This window comes from Myotis lucifugus, unplaced genomic scaffold (assembly GCF_000147115.1).
Source record: "Myotis lucifugus unplaced genomic scaffold, Myoluc2.0 scaffold_119, whole genome shotgun sequence".
NCBI classification, from domain to species: domain Eukaryota; kingdom Metazoa; phylum Chordata; class Mammalia; order Chiroptera; family Vespertilionidae; genus Myotis; species Myotis lucifugus.
Window position 1 is genome coordinate 2,127,045 of NW_005871167.1, and position 11,426 is coordinate 2,138,470.

General features: G+C 45.2%; 1 protein-coding gene across 2 annotated transcripts in view; it reads right to left on the bottom strand.

Moving 5' to 3' along the window:
• KIF5A (kinesin family member 5A) overlaps positions 1-8,555 on the bottom strand; it is a 28,431-nt gene extending 19,876 nt beyond the window's left edge. Inside the window, exon 1 of one of the 2 annotated variants that reach the window (XM_023758014.1) lies at positions 8,144-8,509. In XM_023758014.1, coding sequence (XP_023613782.1) covers positions 8,144-8,272 — 129 coding nt within the window. In that variant the 5' untranslated portion in view covers positions 8,273-8,509. Of the gene's footprint in view, positions 1-8,143 lie in introns of both variants that reach the window. The other variant, XM_006093564.3, reaches the window with a different exon arrangement.
• Between the last annotated feature and the right edge of the window lie 2,871 nt (positions 8,556-11,426).

Sequence of the window (11,426 nt, forward strand, 5' to 3'; positions counted from 1 at the left end):
CTATTTGTTTTTAAAAAGTATATTTTTTATACCTTGCGTAGAAAAAAACATGTTAATAGTGATTATCCTTGCAGAGTGAGATTTTAGGAATTTTTTGTTATTTTGGATTTAGATTTTAATTTTTTCTAGAATAAAAAACCCATAATTTTAAATAGGAAAAATTTAAGTTTTTAAAACAAAGACATTACTATTCTTACTAAAGAACTCTCATAAATTAGAAACAAAAACACAAAACTAAACATAAAAAAAATGAGCAAGAGCTAGCTATTAACAACAGAAGAAAAAATACAAGTGTTCAACAATACAGATGTTCAACATTTTCAAAAAAAGGAAACTATAACAGGAACATCACTTTTCACCTATCAAACTGGAAAACAAAAACTTGATTGTAATACCCAGTATAGATGAAGGTTCAAGGAAGTATAATTTCCTTGAAATGAGCACCTCATTATTTTCTGGTACAACTTTTATGGGTGCAAATCAGAAATACATAATCAAAACCTTGAATTGTATGTAGCCATTGACCCAGATATATTTGTAGCAAATATTTACTTACAAGAGTGTTTATTGTCACACTGCTTATAATAACCAGAAATTGAAAACAACTCAAATAGTAACATTTAGGGGACTGGTTTACATAAGAAATTGATTGAATTATGGCATGTACATATATTTTATTCCTTGTTGCTATGTAAAACGATGTCATAATAGATCAATAAATCTCAAAAATGTGTTGAGTGAAAGAACTCAAACACAAAGAGCACATACTATATTATTCCCTTTGTATGAAATTCAAGAATGGACAAAACTTATCAATAGTGATAGAAGTCAACATAGCAGTTGCCTGGGATGATAGTGACAGGACGGGGGCACGAGGGAACTTTTCAGGTGTGACAGAAATGCTCTAGATCTCAATCTGGGTAATGGTTACATGAGTGTCAAAATATGTTATAAAATTCATCCAGCTGTTTGCATAAGACATGTGTACTCAGTGTATAGAACTTATACCTCAGTAAGTGCTATCATGAAATATAACATCATAAAATAATGTTATAACAGCTCTTAAAATATGAATTGATGCATAACCTAATTGTTAGTAAGAGAAATGCATATTAAGATTATGAAATACCATTTTAACCTATCAAAGTGGCCAAAACAAAATAGTTTGATGATACACTGCGTTGGTGAGGGCATATATAAATTGGGGCCAGCTCTATGAAAGGCACTAGCCTTTTTTTTTTTTTTGAACTAGCTCTTAAATTTTTAAATGCATACACCTATGACCTCCACTTCTAAAAATTTATTCTACAAAAATACTGTACATATGCAAGTCATAGATACAAGGTCATCTAACTGTTTGTAATAGCAAATACTAGGACAACCCATAATTTATTTAACCAGGTTCCTATTGATGGACCTGGTTAAATAAATTATGGCACATCCCAGTGATGGCGAACCTATGACACGCGTGTCAGAGGTGACACGCGAACTCATTTTTTTGGTTGATTTTTCTTTGTTAAATGGCATTTAAATATATAAAATAAATATCAAAAATATAAATCTTTGTTTTACTATGGTTGCAAATATTAAAAAATTTCTATATGTGACACGGCACCGGAGTTAAGTTAGGATTTTTCAAAATGCTGACACGCCAAGCTCAAAAGGTTCGCCATCACTGGCATATCCCTACAACAAATTACACAGTTGTTAAAAAGTTGTTTAAAAGAATGAGATAGATCTGTATGTGCTGATATAAAAGAATCTCTCTGACTCATTGTTAAGAAAAAAAATCAAAGAACAGTATGTATAGTATGCAACCCTTTGTGTTTATATGTATGTGTATATGTATTTGCTTGTAAATGTATAGTACGCTTTTAGAAGGATCCACAAGAAACTGGTAATAAAGTTGCCTTCTGAAAGGGGAGTTGGGTGGCTAGGAGAGAGATAGGAAGGTTTTCATTGTATACCTTCTTATATTATTTGAATTTTGTCACATGTGCATGTAAGACTTATTGAAAAATTGAACATTTCAAAAAATAAAATTATGCAAAATATTTTATAATAAAATAGCCTTGATATTTTGTTAGTGAAAAAATAGGTTATAAAACAATATTTAGGTTATGATACACTAATTAAAATATATGTATATATGCAGAAAAAAACATTAAAAACAAATATGTAAAATTGTTAACAGTGTTTTTGGGGAGGGGGCTGGGGAACTCTTGACTGATGTTTAGTCTCTTCTATGTGCTTTTCTTTGTTTTTAACTTTGTCAACAACCAAAATATATTCATGTGTAATCAGATTATGTTTAATATTATTAAAGAAAAGTCTACCTTGATTCTTTCTTTAAGGTGTGAGTGAGTTTATGGGTTATTCATAGGACTTTTGTGAATTTTCCATCCTTTTTATCTGTACAGTTCATCACACTTCATTACAAATAATAAAATCCTTAATACATAGAATAAAATCATAGTGTTACAATAAACAAAGTTAAAGTGGCATTGATGCCTCTCCTCCTCAGTGGTAATATATTTCTTTTTTTATTATTTAATTGAACCTAGATTCCTGAGTTGTAATATAACTCAGTGTTTCTTCCATCCATTGGCCAAGAAACAGAAATAAACAAGCCATGTTTATTTCAGACCAATGACTCTCACCTCTTCTCCACCAATGATGTCTGCATGCCTCTTGAAGCCATGCATGCAGCCAAAAGGGCTTAAATATAATTCTCAAGCCCCCCCCCCCCTCCCCGACTCATTCTCATATTCTAACACTCCCAGCTAAAGGATCCCAAAGGGTGCTGCAGGAGCATTGAAACGGAGGGCGCTCTCCAAGTGCTGAAGGCATTTATTGCCGGAGGAACCCCTTTCCCTCAGCATAGGCTAGGAAGAAGGAAGAGACCAGAGAGGGAGGAAGGGTGGTATTGTGAGGATATTCTTAGTATTGTGAGGGTAAAATGTATCCAAGAGCTAGAAATGGTGCACTTTGTAATCTTATGAGCAGGGAAAGCCACGGATTATCATTTTGGGGTTCTGGGAAGGCCTGTTACCATTTCCCTTAAATTCCAAGTCTAGCTTTTCATTTCTTTATTGTAAGATTTTTATTTCTGTCAAAGTGTAAATTTCTTTTCATTTTCTATTGATTGTACACAGGATAAATTCATTTTGTCACTGGTCTAGTTATTTATGAGAATAACTAGACCATTGGCTTTCTGCATTTTCTGCCTTTAGACTACTCATCTCACCATTATTTATATCTTAAAGTAACTGACACTCAATTACTTTGAGTCAGACTGTAGTATGTTGTGGGGGGTTTCTCCAGAATTTGGGGAATTATGTGTTAGCAAAAGCCATTTTTTAAAAAAATATATATTTTTATTGATTTCAGAGAGGAAGGGAGAGGGAGAGAGAGATAGAAACATCAATGATGAGAGAGAATCATTGATCAGCTGCCTCCTGCACACCCCCTACTGGGGATTGAGCCCACAACTCAGGTATGTGCACTGACTGGAAATTGAATCGTGACCTCCTAGTTCATAGGTCAACGTTCAACCACTGAGCCACACAGGCCGAGCTAGCAAAAGCCATTTCTGATGGCCCCTCCCAGGCCTCTGCCGAGACCACTCTGAAGCCTGGACTACCACATAGATCGGGAGTTTCTGGAACACAGGGGTTCCTTCTAAATTCCATCAAATGCAATCCTTAGCCCATAGGATGGTCTTCATAAATATTCATTAAAATGATATTGATAGAGGAAGAGCAAGAAAATACTATGGACCTGGATGTTTGGAGAAACAACCAGTAAGAGGGGAAAATGTTAACCACTTCCTAATTGTGTCATAGGCTAGCTTGTGGGGAGATGGCATATAAAAATAATAATAGCCCTAGCCGGTTTGGCTCAGTGGATGGAGCGGCGGCCTGCGGACTGAAGGGTCCCAGGTTCGATTCCGGTCAAGGGCATGTGCCTTGGTTGTGGGCACATCCCCAGTGGGGAGTGTGCGGGAGGCAGCTGGTCGATGTTTCTCTCTCATCAATGTTTCTGACTCTCTGTCCCTCTCCCTTCCTCTCTGTGAAAAATCAATAAAATATATTTAAAAAATAATAATAATAACATCTAACTCTTATCAGGAGTTTATTATGTACCTGTCACTGTGCTAAGCAATTTATATGCATTATCTCATTTAATGCTCACAGCAATCCTAGGAGGTAGATACTATTTTTATTCCATTTTATAGATGCACAAACTGAAGTTCAGAAAAGTAGGTAGCTTGCCCACAATCACACAGCTGAGAAATGGTAGAGCCCGGTTTCAAACTCAAATAATCTGATTCCAGACTCACGTTGCCAAAGGGATCTAAGAACTGAAGTACTAACACTGTGTCAGATCCTTATCATGGCTTTTCCTTCCCCTTCTCCATATATCTCCACCCGCAATTTGGATATTTCTCCTAATGTTTCCAGACAGAACTAAAGCTTTGTCACTCTGTTTTTCCAACCTCAACCTAATTTTCAGAATTATGCAATTCTCCCACCCATCCTCTCCGAGGAGCCTCCCTCACCGTCTCTCCCCAGGTAACCCAAGACCCCAGAAGCTGGTACAATGTCAGAGACACTCAGGGAGACCCTGCCCCTTGGAGGAGTGCCCCTGAGACCCACACCTCTCCCACAGACAGCAGTCGAAGCGCTCCCCACAGCCTTCTCGGGAGAGCCTCTCCTCAGTCTCGAAGCCCCGGACTTCCCGTTGTCCTTGATCCCCGCTCCAAGCCCCCTTGCTGTCTCCTTGTCCATTTGTGTCTCCCAGCACCTTTCAGTAGTTTTCCATTATGTGTATTGACTAAAACTAATGGGAAGGCCTACAATCAGGGTGCAAAGATGACCAACCTTTCAACCCTCAGTAAAGCGCTTAATAGAGGCTGAACTTCCCAGCACCAGGCCTGATTTCCATGGTGACACCCCTGGGGATTGTTGCCATGGTAATGCTGGAGAGACATGGGCCACATTACCTCCCCTCTCCATTTTCCTTTATGAGGCTCACCCCAAAGCTAAGGGGAGACCTGCCTGCTCCCCATCTTCAAATAACAAAGGAATCCCCAGCCACCCCAAACAATGACTGTTCTAATAATCCTGCAGGTCCCAACCTAGCTTTTCCAAATGAGGTACTTGATGGTTCTGGGGTTTTTCCTCCTTAAGAACCTACTTAACTACCTGAGAGAGGTAGAAGGTAACGGATACTTGAAAAGAAGGAGGGAAGAAAGGAGGGGTGGAGGGAAGGAATCAGGGAGGGAGGGAGGGGAAAAGAAGAGTGAGAGAAAGAAAGTGTGAGAGTGTGTGTGTGTGTGTGTGTGTGTGTGTGTGTGTGTGTGTGAGTTCTTTATTGTCACCCTTCCCACACCTGGTATAAATGCCCACATCTGGTATAAATGCCCACATCTGGTATAAATGTAGCTGCACAGAAAAGCAGGCCCTGGGACACTGACCACCAAGACCAAAAAAGAGACACTTAAATGGTTCTGGGGGAAAAGTCACATTGGATTCTGAGTGACATACAGAGCAAAACAAGGTCCACAGCACACACCGTGACCCAGACACCCTTCCACCATGACTCAGGCCATGAACTTTAGCCCAGCCCTGTGCCCCAGGTTCCTGGGACTAGGCAGGGGACTGAGGGAGGGATAAGACCCACAGAGCTGCCCCTCCAGCTTACTCTTCTACCCGTCGCCACGCAGAAAAAAACCCACGAAAATGAGAGAGTCTGAAGCCCAGAGCCAGCCGCCGCGCTGCAGAGGCAGAGCTGAGAGCTGTCAGAGAAAGGAGCAGGGGCTGGGTGTGGACTGACCACTGTCTCCCACTGTCACTCTCCCCTCATCCTCCCAGACATCTTGAAGCAGTTCCCTTCATTAATTCCTCAGTTTCTCACACCCTGGGCCCCAGGAAAGGGGGTAGGACATTTCCTTCCCTTGTTGAGGTCCTCAAGGGTCTCCTCAACAATTACTTCTCCCTCAGCCTCCTGAGTGACAAATGAATAGTAAGGCTGGGAAGACGAGCTCCAAGGATGCTGCCTGAGACAAAATGGCCCCCCACAAGCCTTTATCTTGGAGTGAGAGAGTGACAGGAAGGGCGAAGGCAAGGGAAGATACAGTGAGACAAAGGTACAGCCCTGCATATATCAGGCAAAACAGACAGCAAGGACCTGCTATGTAGCTAAGCTAGAATCTGAACTGGCAGGGGGCCCCCCTGGGCCTCTCCTCATCTCTCCTCCTTCCCCACCTTCCACTGTGTCTCTCCTGTTTAGCTGCGTGAATTGGACAGATCCACACCACAATTCCTTCTCCCAATTTCACCCTATGCCCCATGCTCACCAAGCCAAGACGAACAGCCCTGAGAGTCTAGAGGAGTTGGTTTAGACTTACCTGAAAAAAATCTACGATAAAGGAAGCGAGCCTTAAGAGGAGAAGCCTTTTGTAGATTTGCTCCCCCATAACCAACTCCCTCCTGTTTCTCAGATTTTATATCTCAGAGGGACCTGAGGCTCCAGCTCTCATAGCTAACGCCTGCTGTCCAGACTGTTCAGAGAGGAGTCCCCCAAGGTTGATCCACTGGCCTGTGAGGCCTAAGGACCCTGAGACAGAGACGGGGGGCCCTCTCAATGTGCAAACATTCACATTCATAAGCACACACATGGCACAGCACCCATTTGAGTTCACCGTGCGGGTGAGAGAGCTCGGTGTGGTGCCAGCCTGGGGCCCTTGGGGACAGAACACGTCAGCAGCTCTCTTCCTAAGGCCTGTTTACTCTAAGTCCCATTCTCACGGATTCAGAAGGCCCAGGCTCCCGCCCCTGCTTGCTTTCATTTCTTTAACAACATGCCTTGTGCCAAGCACCGTGGATCAAAGATACAGAAGAAGTGCTCTTGACCTTGAGGACTGTCCTCATATGTGCCCCTCCCTTCTCAAAGGGGCTAGTTTCCTGGCCCAGCACCCCTCAAGCCCTACTGGACTCCACCCCAATCCTTTCAGCCCTTAGCCTGGCAATCCCTACCAACCTAGGAAAGGAGGGGTGGGTGAGGCGTTCCCTAGAAATTCCCTTTGGACCATTACAGATGAAGGACCAGAATAGAAATGTGTGGAGGCAATATGACACAGAGGGAAAGACATGAGCTTTGGAGCCACAGATTTAGGTTCACATCCATGAAGTCACAGTGTGACCTTGAGAAAGTCATTCAACTCCTTTGGGCCTCAATTTCCTCATCTGTAAAATGGAAATACTGACACCAACTTCAGACTGTTGTTTTGAGGATTGAATAATACATGTAGAGTAACCACCACACGGCAGATAGTAGCTCGCCTTCATACGATTTCCTCCACGGGTAGGGGCTGTCATGATGAAGTAGAGGTGGCTTGCTACTTTTTATTGGGTCAACAGAAAGGATGAATAAGCAAATACCTGTTAGGATCTCAGGGTCTGCTTATTTTTATTTGTTAGGGAGAAGGAGGGGGTTTGAAATCCTCTTCCTACTGTACCTGGGAGGGAAACGCAGACATTTCCTTAGGATCCCGGAGGCTTCCCCAAAACTAGGTGTGGCATCAGTGCATGTCTTTCTCAGAAAACGCTTCATCAGACCTGTGCCCTCCCTCCAAGTCCAGGCTGCTACTACTTCGGGGAATGATGGAGGACTGGGTCCCAGAGCCCATCCTCTTTTGTATCTCCGCAGAGACCCTGGTCTGTCCCCCTCGGAGCTAGTCCATCCACTAGTCTTGCCTTCCCTCCCTTCCTGGGAGCTGGGGGTAGAGATACGAGCCAATAACAAAGGGAAGATGCGCTTTCTCTAGGGGTGAGGGAAAACATTAGAAAAACACAGGACTGGTGGTCAGGGGTGGGGACCCTGCAGGGGCCAGCAAAGGGGAAGGGGGTGACCTGGTGGCGGGGAAAGAGCCCCCTCCCACTGCAGAGACTTGGCAGCGGGCCTGCCAGGCCACACCCAGCCATCCTGGTGCAGGGGAGAGGAGGGGCTTCGGCGAAGATGATGGAGGATGAAGAGCGGAGAGGGGGCACCGAGGGAGAGGCAGGGACTAAGGCCCGGCGAGGGGTAGGATTCAACCACCTGCCCCCTCCCCGAAATGCCCTCCGAGAGAGGCACTCACCCCAATAACGACGCTGTCGTCCCCCTGGAAAATGGGGATGAACTTGTCTCCCCGCAGAATCTCGGCCTGGTTCAGGGGCCGGAACCGGCAGAGCACCTTGATGCTGCATTCGTTGTTGGTCTCCGTCATGGTGGTCGCCGGCTGGGGCTGGGGCTGGTGCACTCCCGGGGCGGCAGAGGAGGTGCGTGCTCCGAGGGAGGGAGCTCAGCGGGGGCCGAGGCGGAGGGCAGGTGCTTGGTCTCTGGGGCCGAGAAAGGTCTGGGGGTGCCCGGCTGCAGGCTGGGGAGCAGGGCCGGGGCGCGCGTCCTCTCTCCTGCGGCAGCGGGATGCGGGCGACCTGGGCGTCTGGTCCTCTCCGGGCGCTCTGCCTCTCCGCCCCTCGCGCTGCAGCGCCGCTCTGCGGGCCTGGGCGGGGCGGCGACCGAGGAGCGGGGCGGGGCTTCCCTCGCCGCGGGGAGTGGGGGCCGCTCCACGTCCATCACCCACCCTGGCACCTTCCCTCCCCTTGGCCTCCTCTTCTCACCCCTAACTCTCGAAGATAACCTTGTCCTCACCCCTTCCCTGCCCAAGTGACTCACTGCATCCCACAGCCCTAACCTGTCTGTCCCTCCCCCAGACTCCACCCTCTGAAAGGAATAAGGGGTCTGGGAGGGCCTGCCCAGCCCCCTTTACTCCAGGGCACCCCCCACCCCGTCACAATCCTCTCTCCAAACTGGGAGCTCACTTCTTATTCCCTCTCCACCCACCCCAGCCCACTCAACCTTCAAGGGCAGTGGCCTGTACCCCACGGAGATGGCTGTCCAGGTCCCATTTTTTCAGAGAAGAGTATCAGGAGAGGTTTGGCTATTTCCTTCCCCTCTACATACAGGGGTGCAGTCTGCTATGTCCCCAACATACATTCCTTTTTGTTGTGGTGGTTGTTTTGTAATATATTTTTATTGATTTCAGAGAGGAAGGGAGAGGGAGAGGGAGAGATAGAAACATCAATGATGAGAGAGAATCATTGATTGGCTGCCTCTTGCACGCCCCCTACTGGGGATCTAGCCTACAACCCCGGCATGTGCCCTGGCCGTAATCAAACCCAGGACCCTTCAGTCCGCAGGCCGACGCTCTATCCATTGAACCAAACTGGCTAGGGCTTTGTTGTTGTTGTTAATCCTCACCCAAGGATATTTTTCCACTGATTTTCTTAAGCGTAGAAAGGAGGGGAAGATACAGAGAGAGGAACATCGATGTGTCACATGGATTGATTGCCTCCCTCACGTGCCCGGACCAGGGCCAGGGATCCAGCCCTAAACCAAGCCCAGCAACCTAGGTAGGAGGTATCTGTCCTTGACCAGAATCCAACACAGGACCCTTCAGTCCGCAGCTGAAACTCTATCCACTGAGCCAAACCGGCTAGGTCCCCACATCCATTCCAAGTCCTCAGTTTGAAGGAAAACAAGCTCCCATTCTGGGCTATCAGAATTCAAGAGCAGATAAAATTTTCATTTTTGCCTCATAGGTTGGGCCTGGAATGATGAAAGTGGGCAGCAGTAACTTTTGCAAGAGAAAGGGAGTCAGAAAGCAGTGAAGGAGGGGTGGTGATGGGGTGTGTAAGGCCAGAGGAACTTTAAGAGAGGACTTCTGGGCTAGACTTCTGAATTTGGGTTTTAGGCAGGTTTAGACACCAATTTGAGTGTGTTTCCTGTCCCAGTTACTATTGGACAGAGTCCTAACATCTCAGGCCTTTCTTCTTTTGTTTCTCCCCCTTCCCTCTCTGTTTCTCCCACTTCTCTGGCCAAAAAAAAGAAAAAAGCAAGAAAGAAAAAAAAGCCAAGCCTAGAGATTACTTGTCCTTCCTGCCCTTAGGTCAGACTTCTGCTGCAGCCCCTGGGCGGAACTATCTAGAAGCTGGCCAAATTGATTTTTCTCCACATCACAGGCCTCCGCTAGCCAACAGAGTTAGACTGCAGGAGTTGAGGCTCTAGGCCAAGGGGAGGAGCAGGGTGATGGAAGAAGGGAGGAGGGGATAGAGGTTCTGCCTAACAATTGTCTAAGGTCACTCAGACACTATGAGGCAAGGGGAGAGAATGATGGCCTGGCCAGACGAGACCTAAGCATTCAGAATTCAATTGGGAAGCTTTCCAAAATTGGACCTATACCTCTAACCCACCTTGAATCTTAAGGAAACTGAAGGGGAAGGGTTCAGAATAATAAATTGCAAAGGAAGGCAAAGGACTATGAAGAAAGAGGGATAGAGGCTTGGTGAGGAGCCAAGGGAGGATGCACAGAATGACAATGAGTTCCAAACTCAGGAAAATAAGCATCTCTCTAGTCACTTGGTCTGTCACTATTTCTAAGTTTTGCAATATCCTGAAAGCTTAGGGTACATCCTGGGAAACAGCCCAACCTCAGGCCTCCAGGGGCTCCAGCATGGAATCCTTAAGTAAAGGAGTTTCAGAATGCTAGTCCATGGAGGGTCATTGGTCAGAGACAAAGGTTTATGGGCAAGCCCTCCCCACCCCTCCGCAAAAATAAAACACACAAGCAGTGTGATTTTTCATAAAGCAGAATTTATTTTGAGAGTATGTCCTTCTTACTTTCCTGCTAAGGAATGATGACAATAAATAGATGTTCTTTCCTTTAATGTACTTGGCAAAATGAAAGGAAGCAATGCTATGTTTATCCTCGCAAAACTTTGTTGTTCTTGTTTTAATTTTCTTTTTTGTAAATTTTGTTTTAATTTTCTTGAACTGTCAAATTCAAAGCTCTGAAACCAGTGAAGTGGCTAAGAGCACAGAGGGTGTTCAGACATAGAGCCATCACTTACCTATGAACTTGGATAGGATTGCCAGATTTGAAGGAAAAAAAACAGGATAATCAACCCAGCCAGCGTGGCTCAGTGGTTGAGCGACGAACTAAGAACCAGGAGGTCACAGTTCCATTCCTGGTCAGGGCACATGCTGGGGTTGGGGGTTGATCCCCAGTGTGGGGCATGCAGGAGACAGCCGATCAGTGGTTCTCTCTCATCTTTGGTGTTTCTATCCCTCTTCCTCCCTGAAATCAATAAAAATATATTTCAAACAAGCAAACAAACAAAAAAAACAGTATAACCAGTTACATTTTAATTTCAAATAAAAAATAACATTTATTGTGCTATTATGTCCCAAATATGGTATGGGACACACTTATACTTAAAAAGCCTATTGGGCCCAACCAGGGTGTGGCTCAGTGGTTGAGCTTTGACCTATGAACAAGGAGGTTGCAGTTTGATTCCCGGTCAGGGCACATGCCAGGGTTG